Genomic DNA, 21925 nt, shown 5'->3' with positions numbered 1-21925 from the left:
ATAGTTAGAGGTACTAATCTAAAGGTTACTGTTAGCTTGACTTCAGAAGTTCAGTTTTGCTGAAGATACATTGTCACAAATCTAACAGCTCTTGTTAGAATCATTACATGTACATATACTTGAACACCAGCCTATTCCTTACCTTACCCTCTATATCTATGTTGTGTGCATCATGCAAGGTCCAACTGTTTAGAATGCTTCCCTCTGGACCCAAAGGTTGCAGGTTCGAATCCCGACAGTTGTCTCTCGCTGGACTTGCATGCTACTGAAAAGGGATGCAGTCTTTAGGATGGGATGGTCAGCAATGGTCGACACATCACTGTACTTCATAAAACTTTACAAAGCACTGGCCTTCCATGTCACAAGCAGTGTAAGATTACCATTTCAGTGTCCTGACCCTAAGGCCATGCCAATTTAATTTGATGGTTCATGGATTTTTAAAAAAGAATGAAAACTAGAGTTCGGCAACCTCATACCTCCATGAAAATTTAGAGCTTTCGTAAATTTCATGCAATTGACTAACACATTAACATAATTTATGCATGGTGTTGTTCATCATTGACCAACGTACACATGTCACAATTATAAAAATCCCATTAATAATCATTAAGCGGTTTTAAAATTTTTACATAAATTATGCAAATAAGTTCCTCATTACCATATTTGGTATCTGCTTATATTCCACCTATTATAACTAACATATGTTACATTTATTGAAGTCCAGTTATTGAAGATAATGGAATTATACAATTTCCTCCTTCATTATGCAAATTAAGTCCTCATTTGCATAACATGTATATCATTATGAACATCTTTGCCCAAGGTACCCGCATGCCTAATATGATGCCAATCCGTCAATCCTTTCTGCAGTTATCCCCTTTGGAATGTCGTGACAAAAACTCCCCTGCAGTTCCTAAATTAAATGTTAGGGAGCTGAAACTTGCCCCACTTTGTCATGACACAGAAAGCTATCTACCACCCAAATGCCATGACCATATCATTTCCGGGACAAGAGATACATAGAAAAAACTGCTATGATAGAATATTCTCATTTATTATGCAAATGTGCTCCTATTTTGCATAATTAGTATTTTATTTTGTACAACATTGTCTAAGGTACCTACATACCAAAAATCATGAAAATCCGTTGTTTCCTTCTTGAGTAATTGTCTTCAGAAGTTTTTGACAAAAATGCCCCTGCTATCCCAAAACTAGACGCTAGGGGGCCCAAACTTATGTCAGTTATTCCTGAGCACAAGAGCTGTCTAACACGCAAAAATCGTGACCATAGCTTGTTCAGAACACCGAGATAGCAAAACCGGAAGTTGCGCTGCAGTACCAAGGGGAGTTGGTAGGGGGCCCAAAATCTAATCATTTCCAGCTTTCATCACACACTACCAACACACCAAGTATGAAAGCAATCCACCCAACCGTTCATGAGTTATCTTGTTTACACAGACACACACACAAACGCAGGGTAAAATATAACCTCCATGACATTTCATGGAGGTAATAAATATGCTTAACTGAAAAACACACAATGAAAACAAAGCCAGAGAACCAAGTTTATGCCTTGGTGTACTCATTTTTATGGAGTGAATACAGTTGCATTCAAGTTTTCTTCCCTGCCCATTGCTTTTATGTTGCCTCTTTGCTACGTTTTTTTTTTTTTTTTAATTGGAGAACCAAGGAAATCATATAGTGTGGCCTCAGATATACTGTAAATGCATTTAAGTTCGCGGGGATTTAATTTCGCAGAAGTGGGAAAAAGGACTTTTCGCGGTGGATTTAAGTTTGCGGTAACACCATAGACTGAAGTGTAATACAATAATAGAAAAAATGTTCGCGGTGGTTTTAAGTTCGCGGTGAAGTGGTCACTGCAAAAACCGCGAACATTAATCCACCACAAACATTTCTGCATTTACAGCATTTCTTTATTATTTTCATTCTTGTTTACCTCATCCAGTGGTGTTGAAACCTTTACTGTCTCGTTTTGGAAGAATAGCGGGAAGCCTCCCTCCTGATACACCCTCTCCGCCTCGTCTGAGAACAGCACAGCGTCCCCGTCAAACACGATCCTCAGCTGGTCATGGGGGAGGTCTGCAGTCTCCGACTGGTACACCACTGCTGCAGGGTAACCTGGTGGTGAGGAAACATGTCTTTCTTTTAGACTTATACTTGCCATTCTTGTAGGTGTAGTTTGATATTACCTACGGTAGCATAACAGTATCAAAAGCTGGCAAAGGAGTGAAGCTTGGAGATTATTAACTCATGCAAAACATGGACACTCTGGAACTGCAAGACAGCTGAAGTAAAGGTGTCAAATGATGCAATTAATAAATGTATGGCAACAATCTATTTGGCTGGCCTTGGTGAACACAGACGGGCCCATCGGCGGTGAACAGAGTATCCGTCAGGATGAAAAGGACTGTGATAATGGTAACAATCTATAATACTTTGAACCTCAGTGCCAGTTGTTACCAGCACTACATGTTTGTCTGAGCTAACCCTTTTCCCAGCCTACTCTCCATAACTCCCACATGTACATGTGCATTACCTGCTTGTATGGCCCTCCTGACATCTCCCTCCTCTGGTGACAGGAACAGGTCCACCTTCCAGGCCTCCAGGTACGTGGTAGGGTCAGTTCCTTCTGTCAGGGACAGCCGCTCCAAACACAGGCCTGAACAGTGTAACAATAGTTCACCTTTATTCATGGGGTAACCTATATCTGTTGTTTTTGACAGACTCTGGTTTAAAATTACAAGGTTTTCAATATAACATCCATTGGCATAATACCGGTCGGTTTACTGCAATTTCTCAAGCAATGCTAATTTGGCAAATGATCAACGCATCATTTTCTCCAGTTACATGTTGCTGTTACAGCTTACCTTTGCCACTTCTTCTGTGTAAATTATTTTGTCTCTCTAGTCCTGCTAAAAACATAATATCGTAATTGGAACACACCGTGGAATTGCACAGAGAACGGGCGCGTGGTTGGAAGGGGGTGCACTATATACCGGCCGAACGAAACACGGCACAATTAACTGCCGCTATGTACCTTTATACATCCTCTGTTGTTCCTTTCTTTCCTGTTAGTAGTTGCACAAAACAAAAATCTGCATGAGCATACAAAAAGTTATGAGAAAATGGGCGTATACTGACAAGAATTTTCATTTAATTTTGGTCCGTCACAACCGCTATGACGTAAAACTTTACTGCTGGCCGTAGCATTAAAAATGGCGGGAAAATGGCGGCGTACGTTCAATTTGACCCATTCAGCCGTAGATCCGGGCGATAATGCAACGGTTCCTCACACTTTTACACGAGTTGTAGGTCACCAAAAGAAATTCAAGATTGTTGTTGAATCATGCTCGTCTTGTGCCGTGAGCACATGTGATTATTATCTACAAATCTGGCGATGAACGTGACAGTGTGTTTGTCCCACGACGAGCTCGCCTGCCCCGAAAATGACCTGAAAACTTTTGGCCTTGTTGTCTTCGAATGCATTGTTATCGATGCTTTGTAAATGATGTATTGGACACCTAGATGTCTGAAGTGTGCATACTTCAGAAATAACTATTGTTGCATGTGTAGATCTCTTTAAGTTCCACTATTTTTAATCGACCGGTATAGGGCTTATGACCGGTATTATGCCAATGCATGTTACAAAAAATGTTACACTTTGACACCACCATCTGTCGACTTGCTATCCCCAAATACCCTTTGTTATAAACAACGGAGATAGGTTAACCCACGGACAAAGGTGAACTAGTGTTACAAGTAGCTAAACTTGGAGTCAAACAGTATGCAGAAAAACTGGCACGCAATGCTGTTGATCATTCCATATTACTGACATCATCCAATCCTCACTCTTTTCTTTGCCTTTTTATTAGTAAGTTCTGTACAATCAGAGATAGCCTGTTTAAATCTCGCTTATAGCAGCCTGCTCAACATTTAGCGGGGAGGGATCAGTTACAGCCCTGGACAGCAGAGTTTGTGTGACAATAATACAGACGCTGTGGCAGAAAATACATTTTGGACGTATATTGAAGATACTTTTCTACACAAAAGCCTATCAGTGTGGTAATATAACAGCTTATATGTTCCAAAGTGCAAACTTTGTGTGTTATATTTTAGAAGGGATGTAAAATGGAGTCCCTTGTTTGATGAGGTCCCTTGAGCATGTTAGCTACTGACTGTAATAAAATATTAGTACAACAAGGTCAATTACCTAGTGTCAATCGTGATACAAATAACTGGTTAACTGACTCACCATAGTGGTTGATAGAGTTGATAAGTCTAACCGCTGCCTGTGTGTGGTTACGGCTCACGATCACGATGTCAAACAGTTCTATGTCCTTCGGGTCCAGCTCTCGGATATGATCGTTGACAGCTAAAGCAGACTAAAAAAGACACAAACACTCTGAACATGTTTGCATTTCCCATGTGCAATATCATTCATTTATCGCACATATATGTTAAGCAAATGGAGGACATCTTGGAACAGTTTAATATCAAATATGTATTGTGCAAATTCCTGTAACCTCACGGTCAGAAAAATGATGCACATTATTGTTGATAGTCAATTCTGAAATGACATGGCTGAAAAATTGACAAGAAACTGCACAATGATTAAGTTACACTATTACTAATACAATAGCCTCACTCAACGTTTATATCTCAGTTTTTTTTATGTCAGAAAGAAGTACAGCTCTCTATAAGCATGTACAACACATGACCTTGTCCACACAAATATATCTTTATTTTATTTTATTGAAACTGTAATGATTGCCAGAATATAGGGCTCTCCCTCCTTACCCTGACAAACTCGAACGCTGGCCCCTTTGGCAGGATGACATCTTCCCTCTCCACCATGTACTGTATGTACGCCTCCAGGCCGTGCTCCTGGAACACTCTGTCCTCGGTCTCTAAATCAAACAACGCTCGTGCAGACAGGGCGATGACCAGGGTGTTCCTTGTGTCCTTAGGCTGAGGAAAAAAGAAAAAAAAAGTTCTTTAAAAAAATGTTTTTAGATACCACGAATTGTAATCACTGCACTGGTGCAAATATTTAGCTATGAGAAGTTAGAAGTCATTAAAATCCACTCTTCACTTCAATGTCCTGTTTTTTCATGTTAACATAAAAACAGCTGCAGTTCCAAAGAATGCAGCTAGGAGGCGCAAACTTACACTACGCGTACTTCTTTATTTTCAATGCCAAAAACTATCTACATGTTACCACTCAAAATTCATTAATTTGTTTAGAAAAATAAACCTGCAATTTTTAACGTTAAAAACAACCCCTGAATGCAATATATTCCGTGAGGAGTAAATGAAACTAGCAAAACTAATGTATTTTAAAGTCTGTGGCCTACCGGTTGTACTATGTCATACAACAAAGCTGCCATGGCGTAATGCAGTTGTCGGTCGGTGATTTTTTGTCACCCTGTTTAGAAAGAGAGAAAGTGAAACGAGGAAATATTATCTGAGGTTGTTATAAGAATACAATAAGATTTTTAACACACAATGCATTAATGTATCATGTTAGTTTTATACGTTATTTTCCCAAATGCAAACAAATTTACATCAATATTAGAATATAGTAATGTTAACCAAGTAAGTTACCACTCACAAATATGTTGTACCGAACAATCCGACAGTGTATCAGTACCACGAAGTGTGCTTCAATCATTGTATCTTTTGATATGATGTAAACAACAGGCTATCTATATCATTTTATTACAGTAATATGATACTGTGTTATGATGAATACGCATGTATCGCCCAGATCATGTTACTAACATTACGTGTGGACACCAGGAATATTTCTGGTATTCGTCATCTGTCACTTTCCTAGGCTATATTTATTCCTCGGTAGACGGCCTTGTAACGGATTGGTTTCAAACTCAAAGCAGGGGCTGTAACACTGCGCTCACAATCTATGGCTAGAAACCAAAAGAAGGGAATTAGCTGTCACCATCTCTATCCATCTATAAGGTGGTTGTTTTTGTGTGAAAAAATGATAGAAAGGTCTGTCATTACTTAGTACGCGTTTACTAATTCATAAGCCCAAGACTCTAAAAGCACACTGATCTTCTGCTTCAAAATATATATTCACAAATCCAAGCTTGTTGATACGCATTTCTTCTCAATCAATATTTAGTTTTAGTACATGTACATACGATATGACAAAGCACCGTCAACAATGACGTCAGAAATAGGAACTTTCCACGAGATTATTAATTCGGATATATAGTTTATGATATACATCTTTAGGCTTCATAAAATACGCAAGTCGTGGTGATGATATATGGACTGAAGCGGCGATCGCAATTTAAGAAGGTTCATGAATTCAGTCTTACTTGCTGTGATCTATCTTTCAGTGTACCCACGCTGTGAACGTCAGTTGACCCGCAGTTGTCAACAGCACCAAAATCTCAAACCTACGTGCTTTGACAAGTTTCCGTCACATTAATGCCGCCTATCGACATCGCCTATAACTACATCCTGTCAAAGCTGACCGTCCCAATCGCAAGCTTCTGAATCTCTACAATGCTTGTCTTTGAAGGTTTCTGTTATGTTTGGAAATTATGAAAGAATCAAACTGAAGAGATAACTGCGATTCTTCCAGTAGAATAACCTTCAAAAAGCGATTTCATGTATTTGCGCTGGTCAATATTGTCATACAAGCCAGCTGCGCCGCCTGGCGGCGAGAATGATAACTGCCCTCAAAACCACAAAACAAACGTCACGCTCTCATGGTCAACGTAAAGTCCAAACAAATTCAGGGACATACAATGTTTAAGTCCTCGACCTTTGCACGATTGACAAGCTTTGGCCATACCCTTGGGGATTTACGTCATGCAAAGGGTCGGCTCAAGGCTTGTTTAAACCACGTTTTGTCTCCAATGATAATAGACGTGCATTTAGCTATTTAGACAACACCTGCACAGAGTGCGGCACGCCTAAACGTACAACAATACTGTAGATGTAGGGGCATTCTTATCTTGCGTACAAGATCTGGAGAAACGCCCGTTTAAATGAGGTTTTAAATGTACACTGTAAAACTTGAGGGAGGTGCCCAAAATAGGCACTCTTTTGCTAGGCACAGGACACGTTTAACGTTTTAGGAGAACGCCCTTAGAGATGGGGGCTAAACATAACATAACATAAACAGTGTGATCACCAAGTTAGGGCTGTGTCTTTTGTCCGGCTATATACACCTGTTGATGTGGGTAAAACCAGGAGTATTTGAGTTTGTGTTCGTTACTTTATCAGGTAGGTATTTTGACACATATAATCTTTGTACCACGAGGGACTAACGGACAAACGATATTTTTTCTTTGTTTCAGATTTCGTTAAATTTCGGCCATCGTGATCCAACAAGTACTGTTTGATACTGTAAAACTGAAGTATAATGCATCAAGACAATGGTATTTTCCACATCGTATTATGATTATGATTCTACAGGTGTACATTAATATTGTACAAGCCCAATTTTCCATTTCACAAGAATGATGTGAGGAGAACATGTTGAAAATGTTTCCTAAAATTTTATCACTTAGATAAAAAAGTTTATGTCCCTTTGAAATAAAAAAAAAAAAAAACGTCAGAGTCAGCAGATAACCTGAAACACAACATGTTTTAGGCCTAACAAGCTTAGTGGGTAAATCAACCATCCCACAAACAACAGTAAACAGGTAAAAGAGACCCGCCTGTTCCCACATGTTTGACCCACAACACTGGCGTCCGGTTTACCACGTCCGTCTGGAGTTAAAGATTTGCTGATTAAACATTGAGTGGTGAAAGAAGGGGGAGAAACTTGCAATGTCATACTTTTCTGCTTCAATGGCCAAGTTCCAGAAGGCATTTCGATTCATGATATAAGCCAACTGCCAATTTTTGGGTGATGATTTGCGTCTGTTGGATACATGTATGATCCTAGGTCAGTTATAAGTGTGTGTTAAGTCATGGTTGCTCAAGGGTACCACGTTTCTTCTTGATTGCATCTATGTGGCAGTGATATTTTAGGGTTGTATTTTTTTATTACTTGATTAGAAAATATGAAGTTATGTTCACGAATTTATTCCTTTGTTCTCACTCGTGGCAGGGTGTTCTTAAAGACACCACAAAAGAAAACTGAACGTGATTCAGACAACGGTTGATTTTCGTCAAGATTTATTCAACACTATCCAAGCAGAGGTTTGATGGACAATTGCGATCCTCTTCTGACGTGCCCCGTTTTCTATAACAGATAAGCTGATAAGCTGGCTGTAATAAAATAGAGCAAAGCAGAAGAAAGAATGTTACAAACGTCCATCCAAACCTCTGCTTGGAGAGAAAGGAATGGACCCGTCTCCAAATCACTATTAGTGACTAGAAGTCTCCAACTTTGTGACAATACAGGCAAGACGAACAGGACACCTCTGTTCACGCTCTATTTACATCATGTTGTGGATCCTCCGGATGAGTCAAGAGTGTTGCTGTCGACATCAGCAAACCGTCCATTCAGGCCATGTTGGCAAAACGGTGACTTGTGTGTGTATCAGAGACAATGGGTACTGTCCCCTGACACCAGGTGTAACATACGCCAGGTGAGTACGGAAACACACTCACAGTAGCTATTCAGTGTTGGTGACCCATATACGTGTAGGCCATGCACATTGTGCGGTACGTAGGTAGGGCGGTTTTGTGACACAGCATTACACGTGCATTGGTTTAGGGGTGGGGTTCAAATACACACCTCTCTTTGTTCTCTCCCTCTCTCCGAAGCGCGCTCTCTCTCTCACACACACACAGACACAGACAAAAACGCACACACACACACACACACTCACACACGTGTGCGCGCACACACTTAAACACAGACAGACACATACCAAGTATACACACAAAAAGCCCTCTTTAGGTCCACGTATCATTTCACATTCCATTGAATGTGAGTGAGAAAGTGATATTTGTTTCTTTCCGGCATACAATGAACGAAACATACAGAAAACCTCTGTGTTTCATATATGCTACCAGGTCGCTGTCTTCGGAAGTTCTAGTAATTTGATATAAAAGGAAGCGGAAAAGTTTGTTTCTGCTGAAAATAGTCACAGGGGACGCTCTAGTTATTCTATCCATACACCCTGAGTAATAAGGTCGGTCTACGTCCTTGACATCGCAGAGAGTACATCATGCGGAGCCCTCCGATCTCTCACGAAAAGTCTCCGAAGCGCCATTCGGGAATCTCCGGACGTCACGAAAGCCGCCGGCGGCACTTCCGTCGGTAGCGCCCTTCCCCGACCAACACTCGGGCGTCACCGATAGTGACGTCACATTCGGAAGTTCCGACAATGTCTTAGCTTGGGTGGTCACTTGAGAACAAACGAACCTTGACAGTAATCCGTCCCACCTTAGTTTCCTTCACCTTTGACTTTCTTAATACTTACGACAAACTCCTTGAAGGTTCTTTGACTACTTAAGACTGATTACAAGGCCTACTACGAAACTCACCCCCAAAATTCTTTGTATTTAGACTTTCTTGATTGATAAGCTCAGGGCCATGCATACCTATGGCCTTCTGGGCTTCACAGAGAGCCAAAACACGTGAGTGTTGTAGAACGCGGCAACAGTGCGGATGTCAGTTAGCACATTCCCTAAACAATAGCACCACCCTTATATGGACTGTGGAATCCAAGGTTATTCCAGGTTAACATGACTCATACGTCAGAAGCGACACCTGACACCTGCAATACCGGTATGCTTACATACACAACTGACTATCAACAGCTTTTTTGTATCGCCTTCTGCGAAGGAAGTTACGTATTATAACGGTATACAAATGCGTGGGCCCGCCTAGTGATACACATGTTGCCTTAAACAATGTACACTCATCTTGGAAACATTTTCTCCCCGACAAAACTTGCCCAGAAGTATAAAAGTCTGACTAAGGCGGGTTACCCTCACTCGGCACATCGTAGCCGGTTAGTTCATACCGCTAGTTGGCTGGCTCGCACTAGTTTAATAGAAAGTAACTTCATATAGTATCAGGAAAAACTACTATACGCAGTAGGAGGGCTTCTGACTTAACTTGCGGAAACTGCAATTTAGAAAGGTAAGAAGTTTTTCTCCCCTTTTGTTAATTTTCGGCGAGGTTTAAAGTAGGGGGTTGGAAACAAGTTGTAGTATCATGCCGGGTCATACGGTGGGTTTTCAGCCAACTGTAACGTACTGTCGTGGATTTGAGCCATGCGTACCGTTATTTCTCTTTTTGAATTCTTAAATTCTAGACAAGCACTTCCCCTAATAATCTTAAGACTTTGACCGCTAGACATTACAAACGTCTCATGCCGATCGCGATCCTTGCATCATGTGTTCTCCTTCCCCACCATGGATAAGTGTCGTTCTTTTTCTCCATAAAGAAGGTTAACGTTATGTTTTTTCGGTCCTTGTCTGTGTATGCGTCTGTCTTTGTGTTTGTCGACATTATACCACAGGAAGTCGTGGATGGATCCTTGTACTACTTGATATTTGTTACTTGGGCAGGGGTCGGGAAAAGCTCCATAGCGGATTTCGGCGATATGGCAGCTTAACGTACGGTTTTGATATATCGTGTTATGAACATGCTATGGTCGTGCATTTTGAGTGGTAGATAGCTATTGGAACCATAGTGTAGGTTTGTTCCCGGCCCTACCGTGTTCTTCTTAAGCTAGTTTTAAGCTGTTCAAATTGCCTAGATGCGGTCACGAATTTACTCAAACATACAGTATATTGCGATCAGGTTTCCTACTTTTTTTTTAATTATCCATAACCTAATAAGAGCGAAGTTTAATAATTTAAGTGCGGTCTCTATCAAAGTAGCTGGAAAATGAATGATTTTTTTAGAAGCGGGTAGCCAAAAATTCGCAATGAGAATTGAGAATTATTTGTCTTATCTGAGCTGCTTTTTTTTTTCAAGTTAATTACTTCTCGATATCATACAGTCAGACTTGTACAAGTGACCACCTCTACAAGAAGACCATTCTGGCCAATACGACCACTTGTTTGTCTCCCCATTCGATGATTTTCCCTGGGACCAAAGCGTTAATTATGAATCCTGTCTATATAGTGATTGTCTGTCCACATACTACATAGATCAGTTTTATTGACGATCACGTTTATCTCTAAGTGGTCTTCCTAAAACACTTTGTACGTGTATCAAACATACGGTTTTAGGTGAAAGCGTGAAACATGTAAAGTGAACTAGCCCTTCTGTACAACTCAACCTGGTTATCTCTCTCAGCAATCTTGTACATGTGACAGGACTTAGGTCAATAGGGTCATAGCCTGAAGCTTGTTGCGCAAGCGCTCTTCTTGTGCGCTATGCACGCCTCAGCTGGCTGTTCTTAAAAATAAGCCTTGGTATGTTTCAAAACAATTATAAGCTAGAACGTCGATTTCTTCAATGAAAATTAATTTTTGTGTGTGGCGTTCTGTAGCGTTTTGTAATGGGGCAATGGATTATTGAATTGGATTGGGATTTTCAAAATTCAAAGTTAGACATTGTGCCTATTTTCCAAGCAGATCCTACGGTAGTATAAGATAGTATCAAAAGCTGGCAGAGGAGTGAAGCCGGCCTAGGAGTGGTATGCTACCGGAGCCCGCCTGACTTAAGCCGGCAATACTCCCAGGCCTTAGCCAGCTTTGATACTATCTTATGGCACCGTAGGATCCGCTTGGAGATTGATTGTGCCCCCATCGTTTAAAATTTCCGAGTTAATAGCATGATATTGTAACGTTAATATACGTTAAACACTAAAAAATCTAGCTCTTCACTCAACCAAGGGTTTTTAGCTTATCCATAACCCCACATGTATACCTTACTCGGTGGTAACACTGCGCACAATGTAACAACTCGCCGCCACAACCAAACGTTTTACATTGTCACGGAAACACTGGGGCCCATTGATGGATGGCAGTTGACGGGACATCGCCGTAGGGCAGTAGCACTGTCTGTCTGTAATGACTGTTCTCTGTAGTCTGTGGCTTACTCATACACCACTAACGCGTAGACCAGATGGGCGCAGTATAGGGTAGTCCAAACTCGTTAATGCTATGTCGCTAGTTTCCGAGTAAAAGTTTAAAACATGTTTTATTCTGGGATCTTTTTTCTCCTAAACAACCAACATTGTGATGGCTTTCTCAAAAATTATCTCACCATTTGCTTGAAGATAATTACTGTATGGCACATACGCAAGTCCCGATAGTGTTTACGTCAGAAAATGCAAAACGTAAAGATTCCTAATTGTATGGGCCCGGGGCAAAAATCAAGCAGATTGCAGTTTGACTGTCCAATGGAATATGTCTATGTAACTGCTGGCCGTAAAGTTTGGTGTTTCACAGGCATTTCCTGATGTTAGTTGTGTTTTAACTTTGCGTAATGAAAGGACATACTTTTAGCAATGTTTCACTGTCTCATTGGCTTGATTTTTTTTGTATAAAACGGGCCATTTTCTGTATTGTCTCTGTGTGTGTCAGTGGGTGTATGTGTACTCGCTTTTTAGGTTTGGAATTAACAGCTGAAGCCCGGATTTTGACTTTTTTGTGCGTTTCGTTGACTTTAAGGTGTGGTGTCTTGGCGCAAACTGATGTATTGGCAATGGGTGTAACGTTAGTTGCTTGTGTCGGAAAGGTATGCCATAGGACTGCAGTATTTCCATTTATCATGAATTGTAGCAGAACAGTTAAAGGTGCGGTAGCCAAACCCTCATGTACACATTTACAACAAGTAGCTTTAAACATGCAATTCTGAAAAAAAAAGTTACCACACTTGCGGTCGGACATCCTAGCTTAAATCCAAAATCCCTAAAGACGTATACGCACCGAGCACAGCGCAGAATTCAGACAAGTACTTCCCCTTCAAATCTTTCGGCTTTCACCACTAGACATTACAAACATCTGTCGGTATCACTGCATCTTGTGTTTCCCTTCCCTTGTGTGTTTTGCTCTGTTATAAAGTTTGTTATCTTTTATTCTACATTTTGCACCGTAACCACTTACGAAACCAAATGTCACATAATTATAACTTTGGTTGCAATACGGTCGCTCAAAGATCGTCGTCCAGTGATAATGGGGGAGGGGGGCGGCTTACGGCGTCCTACTGGCAGGTTTAATGACATTTCTGAACTATGATTAGAACTGCATATCGATTGGACAAAGTTTTTATAAGTACTATATCTGATATGTTGATGATGCAATTTATCATTGACGTAAATGCTGTATTGTCTCACGTCATAACAATCAAGTGCCCGCGTACTTAATTATAGCCGGAATTAATGACATAATATGTCCCTCGATTTAGGCCCAAGGGTACTCAACAAGTATGAAAACAACGAAATTACACGTTCCTTACCTAATACTTACTTAACACTGATTTTTCCCTAAGACTATATCGAGTTTTGGATCTTTCATATTGGACTTTTCTTGTCCTAAAATATTTTCCAGGGTAGTTAGCCCATTACTTGCATATCTACTACACTAAACGCCATATGCGGGAAGAAACGTACAAAAACATTTTGATATTCCTAGCTGTAAACGATGTTCTAGTCTGTAGCATCTACTGTCTCTCTGTGTGTTTACGTAGAAGTTCCTTCAAGAAGTTTTTCAAGGCGTCCAGATGGCTATAGTAACTTCTTGTGCTGACCACATAGACACAAGTGTGCACTGCCTTCCTAGTGCCACTGTTTAAATAGCCGTTCTATTTTAGAACTGTGACGTTGGTATGAGGTCACTTTCTTCCTTGAACATGGCCACACCTGTGGGATCATAGTTAGATATGGCCGTACCCATGGCAAAAAATATATGGCCGTACTCATGGCACATCCCTCCGTACCTGTCACTGATCAACTGTCTATCGAATCACGACATGGCATAAAGTATCTAGAACTGCTCTGTGTTTACAAAGAAGATTGCTCTAAGTAGTGTTTCAAGGAGACTTCAAGGCGTCGAGATGGCTATCGTAACTCCTTAGTCTAGCCACATAGACACAACTGTGCAGAGTTTCTTCCTAGTGCCACTGTTTAAATAGCTGTTCTATTTTAGAACTGTGACGTTGGTACGAGGAAACTTCCTTCCTTGACCATGGCTATCGTAGCTACCTGCTCTGACCACATACACACAAGTGTGCACTGCCTTCCTAGGGCCACTGTTTAAATAGCTGTTCTATTTTAGAACTGTGACGTTGGTACGAGGACACTCTCTTCCTTGACCGTAGCCACACCTGTGTGATAACATCTTAATCTGACCGTATCCATGGCACACCTTTCCGTACCTGTCACCGAACAATGGTGAAAAGTTGTTTATAGAATCACGACGTGACAATTAAATCTAATAATTCCGTTCTTTGGGCACGACCTAGTGTACGTATGTACGCATTAAATTTAGTATATACTAACAAGTCGGCGTTGGTATTTTGTTTTGTTTAGGCAAAGGTCGCTGCCGAAAAAAGTATTTTTTTCGTTTCGATAACCAAGCTACACGGTTACTTTAGTCAAATTGGAATATAACTCCCCGCAAAGTTTCCCCACATCAAAAGTATGCCAGGAAACTGCACCCTATTAACAACAATGCAACTCGTTATATGCGATGTATCTACTGAATAGGCAGATATATGGCGCATGAATTGCCAGAGCTTACCAAGGATTTCTAGTCAGTTTTGTGCGTCTTTTGTGTGTGACTTTAATTTTCTAAGAACGTTTTTGATCCATTCGTTGTTGTTGGCATCCGTTTGTCTCGGAAGACAAGAAGACAATGGTAGGCAGACAGGGTGGGTGTAAGGCTGACCCGCACGTCACTTTTTAAGGTGAAGGAGGTGTGTGCACTTCCTTCTCCACCCTCTCGTCCACTGGAGCACTTAGTCCTACATATGGGCAACTGTATGCAACGTGTAAGACGGCCCCAGCAGATGCAGGATACATTCGTAGCATGATAAGACTATTAGAATAACAAAGACCCAACTAAAGGTGTCTATGTTACGAAGTTTGTCAAACCTCTCCTTGTCATTTCAGATACATGTACATGTACATGTTACGAAATAAGTTCTTGAGGTAAACAAATGAATTCTTCTTCTTGATCTTAAATAGAGACAATTCACCAACATAACTATTCTAGTCATTGCATATCAAATGGACGCAAGTCAGTCAAATTTCAGCCCACCCCTGTACAAACTATACGCGGTTGACGTTGCACCCATAAAATATCTATTTTGGAAAACACATGAAATCTAGGAAAACGGAAATTTATAAAAGAATACTAATTCAGAAGGAGATATATATAATTCATTAACTTGTAGTATTGTAATTCCAGAATAATGAAATAATACCTCTATAAGCGGTATGAAAAGTGTATTGATTATTGGTTCACGCGACATTCCTCACCCAACCCAGGTGTAAAATTTTATAAAAGACGATTGAAGGAGGGGGTGGGGGGGGGGGAGGGGTGGGCTCCGCCTCCAAATACCGTATCCTAGACACAGTAAATAACAAACAACCCACCGCCCCCATAGTCTCAAAAATACTATTGGATCACCTATACCGTTTACTAGTATTTGGTTGTAGCATTACTCAGTTCAAAATTATACATTATGAACTCAAATTGTGATACAGGTCTAGCTCTAGAAGCTGCATAAACCTGTTTTATAACATTAGGCCATAGCAAGTAAACTTTATGGATGACACCCCATGCAGAGTGCAAAAATAATGAGATAGGGCGAAAAGAACAGAAGATGGGTAAAAAAACAAGATTTTAAAAATAGACACCATAAACGTCGTAACACGATTTGATGTGCCGAAACGTGGCATCACAACTATCAAGGCATCATTCCTGTATTAAAGAAGTGAACTAGTGTAGTAAAGTGATACTAGTGCGGTATACTTGCCAAGCTGGCAACTACATTCATAGCTTCCAAATTACTTTGGTGGCACTTTTACAACTATCCAAGTTTCACTTCTACAACTACAGTCATGACTAACTCCATAGTGTCACTTCTACAAGTATAATTATTAAGCTATAACACCTATTTGCCTATTTTGCTCTATCTGACTATCCCTGAAGAGAAAAAAATATCTTGCTTTTTTTTCCGAAATCAGGCGAAAATTAATGAGCGTGTGATGTCATCCATAAGATTTGCTTGCTGTGGCCTTACTCTATAATAATGGGCATCTCTGTCCTTTCGGTAAGAACAAGGGTGTCCACGGAAGTGTCATCACCTGAGTCACACCTGCCGCACAGGTAGTATGACATACCTCAGGTGATACCGTTCGTGCGTAACTGGCGTGGCCCCGCCCATACGCACCATGGTACAGACATCACAGCTTCTTGGAACTGACGTCACCACAGCATTCTGGAATTCCGCGTTCCATTGTTTGTAAGTCTATAAAAGTTCGGAAAGTTAACAGCCCCCTCAGTGCTCCCGCTAGCAAGCTGAGAGGAAAGACATCGTAGTCGGTTGGAAGATATCTTCAATACTTTGTGAAAAAGTTCAGTTATTTCATCGGAAAAGTGATTTTAGGATCCCCTTTCTACAAAAATCACGGTAAGAAAATTACTATTCATTGAAGGGGGTAATGCGTTGGTTACCACCCTAGGGAAGTGTATTTGTCTTTATTTCACTCGCTTTGGACGGCTTTTACCCCACAGTGAAATGTCCTTGTCAACACAGCCCTGTTCTAACCCAGATTCGGATTTTCTAGTCGATGGGACAACCTTGTTTCTTTTCAAAGTTTCTTTCAAATTATTCTACATCATTTCACGTCTGCACGATTTTCTACATCGATGGTCAAAGAAACATTTTTCCTCTACTTAATTTCACCGTCACCTTTTCCGGAGCCACTTTTTACATGAGTAGCAGTGAGTAATTGTGACAGAAATGTGTGAAATATGTCCACAGGGAAAAAGTGACCCAGATATAGAGAGGAAGCTTATGTTGGCAGAACTGACGAACTATCGGTGATTGAGCAGTGTTTCATAGCAGTGATTTTACGTGGGGATTTGTTTGAAGAGTGTCTGCGACAGGTAGACGGGAAACGCCTAGGTCTACCTGTCAAGTGTGTTGTTTTACCTGGTTGTTAGGCACACAATCATGTAGTTGTTTACCCTTCCCTTCCGTTTCATGTACTACCATTTTGTAATACTAGGAGGGGCGTATTTACATGCTTCTGTGATACTTGTTGCTATGATCTCAGTTTGGGACCTTTTGTTGCGTAATTTGTTTAGTAGTTTTCCTAACTTGAACTGGACTTCAGCTAAACAATGTCAACGTTATTTGGGAAACTAGAAGTTAGCACAATAGATCATACTAGTACCCTCTCCCGATATGATACCCGTACTTTGAAACGCCATGTCATTTCGTAACCACAATTGGCCCGATTCTGGGTTAATTGCTAGACACTGTCGTTTTAGCACGAGAACCCATGCGGTGACTATACTGTGTGTGACTATGTGTGTAAGCTATTTATTTGTCTAGTTTTATGTCACTTTAAATGCACTACTTTACACTGACTTCGCTGGCAAATAATTTTGTCATAATTCTGTCGGCGCCCCTTTCATAATTCATATTTGCTCTGCCTATTCATTTTCGGCACGTGCCCTAACACTTCAGTTTCCTAAACAAACAAACAAACAAACAAATAAAGAGAAGTTGGTGGATGGATTTGACAAATGTTTTCTTTCCCCCCAGATGAAGTGCACCACGGTACTCCGTATGGTGTTCACCTGGCTGTTCGCCGTGGCCATTCTGGCGGGGATGATCGCCGTGTACTCCTACGGCTTCCAGTTCGTCTCCACTCCGGACAACTACCTGTCCTTTGGGCTGTATGGCGCCGTCTTGGCCATCCATCTCATCATACAGAGCGTCTTCGCCTTCCTCGAACATCTTAAGATGAAGCGTTCCTCCAACTTTCCGCCTTGTCAGGGCAAATCCGTGGCCTTGATGATCGCAGCGTATCAAGAAGACCCTGTCTTGCTACAGAAGTGTTTGGAGTCCGTTCGCGATATTGACTATGAGAACTTAAAAGTTATCATGGTGATAGACGGGAACTCTGATGATGACATGTACATGCGTGATCAGTTCGTCGATGTGTTTGGCGCCGAGAACTCGGACACGTTCGTCTGGAGGCACAACTACCACCACACCGAGCCGCTCCCCGAGAACGTCCCCGGGCTGCAGTTTGGCGCCAAGCACCTAGAAAAGCTGACGGTCCCGTCGCAACGAGACAACGGTGGTCAACTCGTACAGGACATTATACGGAACAATAGATACTCGTGTATCATGCAGAAGTGGGGAGGGAAGCGTGAGGTGATGTACACGGCGTTTAGGGCGCTGGGAGATACTGTAGACTACATCCAAGTCTGCGACTCGGACACGATTCTAGACGCGCAGTGCACGACAGTGATGGCGAAGGTGTTGGACAACGACCGTTCGGTCGGGGCTGTCGGCGGGGACGTCCGCATCTGGAACCACTCCGACTCCTGGATCTCCTTCCTTAGCGGTCTGCGCTACTGGATGGCCTTCAACATCGAGCGCGCCTGTCAGTCCTACTTCAACGTGGTGAGCTGCATCAGCGGGCCTCTCGGCTTCTACCGAAACGATCTTCTCCAGAGTTTCCTAGAAGACTGGTACAACCAAACCTTCCTCGGCAAGCACTGCACCTTCGGCGACGACCGGCATCTAACAAACCGCATGCTGAGCATCGGCTACGGCACCAAGTACACGGCCCGCTCCTTCTGTTACACCGAGACGCCCGCCCAGTACCTCCGCTGGCTCAACCAGCAGACCCGCTGGACCAAGTCTTACTTCAGGGAGTGGCTCTACAACGCCATGTGGTTCCACAAGCATCACCTGTGGATGACGTATGAATCCATCATTGCTGGACTCTTCCCGTTCTTCGTAACAGTCACTGTCATCCGACTCTTCTACACCGGACTGTGGAACATTGTTCTCATCCTCCTTACCATCCAACTGGTAGGACTTGTCAAAGCCCTTTACGCTTGTATCCTCCGTAGGAACCCAATCATGATCTTCATGTCTGTATACTCCATGCTCTACATGACTAGTCTACTCCCGGCTAAGTATTGGGCTATCCTTACCATCAATAAGAACGGGTGGGGCACTAGTGGTAGGAAGAAGATAGTCACAAACTTCATCCCCTTGGTCCCACTTATTGCATGGTTTCTGATTCTAGGCAGTGGGTTTGGGTATTCTCTATATCTTGAAGTAGAAAGGCACAGGAATGGAGTAGATATCTCCAGGCTCATGTATATCGGTATAGGGCTGGGTATCTATGCCTTCTATTGGCTGCTCATTTTTATCTTCTTCACATGGAGGCATTGTAAGTTTAGCCGCCTTCGTAATGGGTACGACTTCGAACAGAAGGAAATTGAAGCCGCCAAATCTTCCGCAGTGTCTCAGAACTACACTCCTAACAGGCGATCAGTCTTTATGTTGTACGATAACGTTCCTCTGTACAACAAGACGTCGCCTCCGGCCTTGGACCTGCGGGAGATTTCGGTCTTCAGCCCGACACGTCGCCCGTCCCTTGTACCGGTCTCTCCGGACTACGAGAGCGGGGTTCTCACGGGCGTGCCACAGTTCGTCTATCCCGACACGAAACAAACTCGCAAGGCTAGCCTGAAACGTAGAACCTCGATAGAGCGGTGGGAGTCACGAGCCGAACCCTCTGTCCTCAAATCTCCCAAGTCCCCTACATCTCCAACCTCCCCAGCCCCCCTCCCCACCCTGAGCGAAGTAGTGGTCCAACCCTCAAACAACCCTCCAGTTGTAGCCTCGGCCCCACCAAGTAACGTGCCAGTAGTAGCCTCGTCCCCAGACTACGAGCACGATGTTTTAACAGGTGCGGGAAGGTTTTCCTTTAGGTCTAGCAAAAAGCAAGGTGTCGTGGCTACTTCAGAGGAAAGATGGGATAGAACAGAACAGGAGGGGGATCAGTTGAACCGAGTTACTTCGATACCCGGCAGGGCCCACCAATCAAACCCCAGTATTGTACATGACACAAACTATGTAGAGCATGGGTACCAGTTTAAACAGTGAAGTAAAATAGAAATGAATGGGTAATACAATAAGGTAATATGTTGATGTGAAAGTTTATATCCAAGGGCTAATTGTAAATACACGATAGAGCCATAGGAGAAATACATGACAATCAATTGATTGTAACAATAGACTCAAACACTTACAAATTGTGTTACGCGTACGTATCTGATATGTTCTTATACTTTATGACTTATTGAGTATTTTTGCGATTCACGATTAATACTTGTTTTTACATGTCTAACCACGAAGAAACATAGCTACCTCTATTTTTATACTGTTGTCATTTTATATAAGGTCAAAAGCATGTTTTACTCAGGAAAAGACGATCTTTAAAGCCTTTAAAGCTATCCGAAGAATGTGTAGCATTTAATTCTACACATTCTTCGGATAGCTTTATTGATTTTATACCATAGCAATTGTAAGATAGATCTACTGTCACCGACTAACAGATAACATACGTTAAATCGACCCTAAGTGTATTTACAACACTTCTGCTGTTATGATTAACTTAGAAAAGGATATTTGAAATGTTTCACCTAAGATATGATATTGCACAGTTGTACATGAATATCTAAACATTGTACAAACCAATGTTATTTATCATTTTTATCTAAGTTATTTGTCAAGAATGACTTGACTTTGTTGGTCAAGGAATTTTCAATACAACAACGATATTTTGTATTGCAGAGATATGGCTCATGCTTTTTTTACTTTGTTAATTCTTGGTATGATAACGTCCAAAAGAATGTGTGTTGGGCGGATCCCGGAAGTGGGGACCACGCCCAAACCCGTTTTGTACATGTTAGTTGTACCTATATTCAACCTCGTATAGTAGAAACAATCTAAACGGGCTTGAAAGTTATAACCAGAATTGTTCGTTCAAATTGACTCTTTCGTTATTTCAAAATAAGCCTAAATTAAAACCACATATTTTCACACAGCGTTTTATAAAACCTACATGGATTTTTCGATTTCTAATCCATAGCTCGAATCAAAAACCTTGTAAACACACCAAAACAGGAAATTGTAGGTTTGAATACAATTACGTATTTGTGAGACAACAATGACGCTTTAGAAAGTTGTAAACAAAAAGAGGTCATTGACACCTGAGTGTGTCTACCTGTCCCTGTCGTCATAGGATCAACCACCTCAGGGGTGTGTTTAGATGAGCGCATCAGAATGTGCGGGTCCCTGTGTTACTGTCCCAACATGGATAAGTGACTTACTCAGGCTTCATAGTGAAAGTCTTACTTCGACTTCATAGTAAAAAGTCAAAGTAAAATACAACTTCTTCCAAGCAAATGTTAACTTAACGAAAATAGTTTGCGCAGCTCATACGGACTTGCATATATGCACTCGCGTGACCGCTCCCAAACACAAAGGTCCTTGACACCTGCGCGTTTCTAGTTGTCCCTGTCGTCATAGGGTAAATCACCTTAGGGGTTTGTTTAGATGAGCGCACCGTAACGTGCGGGTCCCCGTGTTACTGTCCTCAACACACAATGGTCGGTTACGTGTGGGCTTAAATGAGTTACTCTGCCGTACCGTGTACCAAGGCCACAACCCGCGTCGTTTCTGTACATGAAGTCATGTATGTGGCTAAGGTGAATGTATATGGCCACTCCCTAAGCTAAGGATGTACTTTGTCAAATGATTAAGTCCCTGCCCTAAGTTTTAAGGATTACTGAGTAAAATGCCACTCTTGTTTTCTTTATGCTGGTCACTTGACTTAAAGTTGGCAGCGATAATTCTTTGAACAATACGTTTACATTCAGTGAGACTTAAACCTAAAAAACCTTAACACTTATAGTGAACATAAGTACGAATTTCAAAGTACAGAAACGTCTTCAGTCC

At 41.7% G+C, this 21925-nt stretch overlaps 2 protein-coding genes across 5 annotated transcripts in view; one reads left to right on the top strand and one right to left on the bottom strand.

The window, feature by feature from the left end:
- The window catches only part of LOC118426906 (cytosolic 5'-nucleotidase 1A-like), an 8299-nt gene extending 1824 nt beyond the window's left edge, over positions 1–6475 (bottom strand). Inside the window, exons 1-6 of one of the 3 annotated variants that reach the window (XM_035836502.1) lie at positions 6363–6475; positions 5376–5446; positions 4819–4989; positions 4274–4403; positions 2558–2680; positions 1958–2139 (exon numbers count right to left, since the gene is read on the bottom strand). In XM_035836502.1, coding sequence (XP_035692395.1) covers positions 1958–2139; positions 2558–2680; positions 4274–4403; positions 4819–4989; positions 5376–5408 — 639 coding nt within the window. In that variant the 5' untranslated portion in view covers positions 5409–5446; positions 6363–6475. Of the gene's footprint in view, positions 1–1957; positions 2140–2557; positions 2681–4273; positions 4404–4818; positions 4990–5375; positions 5447–5632; positions 5734–6362 lie in introns of those variants that run through there. The other 2 variants (XM_035836501.1, XM_035836503.1) reach the window with 2 other exon arrangements.
- Positions 6476–9942: 3467 nt separating this feature from the next.
- On the top strand, positions 9943–20759 carry LOC118427439 (hyaluronan synthase 2-like). 2 transcript variants are annotated; one of them, XM_035837239.1, is made up of 2 exons: positions 9943–10099; positions 17699–20759. In XM_035837239.1, exon 2 carries the CDS (start codon positions 17699–17701, stop codon positions 20066–20068), a length of 2370 nt encoding a protein of 789 aa, XP_035693132.1. In that variant the 5' UTR covers positions 9943–10099; the 3' UTR covers positions 20069–20759. The 2 variants fall into 2 exon arrangements, with proteins under 2 accessions (XP_035693132.1, XP_035693131.1); XM_035837238.1 differs by lacking the exon at positions 9943–10099 and adding an exon at positions 16407–16555.
- Positions 20760–21925: the final 1166 nt, after the last annotated feature.

This window comes from Branchiostoma floridae, chromosome 12 (assembly GCF_000003815.2).
Source record: "Branchiostoma floridae strain S238N-H82 chromosome 12, Bfl_VNyyK, whole genome shotgun sequence".
Lineage (NCBI taxonomy): Eukaryota > Metazoa > Chordata > Leptocardii > Amphioxiformes > Branchiostomatidae > Branchiostoma > Branchiostoma floridae.
The sequence above is the reverse complement of the archived record's forward strand: the minus strand, read 5'-3'. Positions and strand labels throughout refer to the sequence as shown.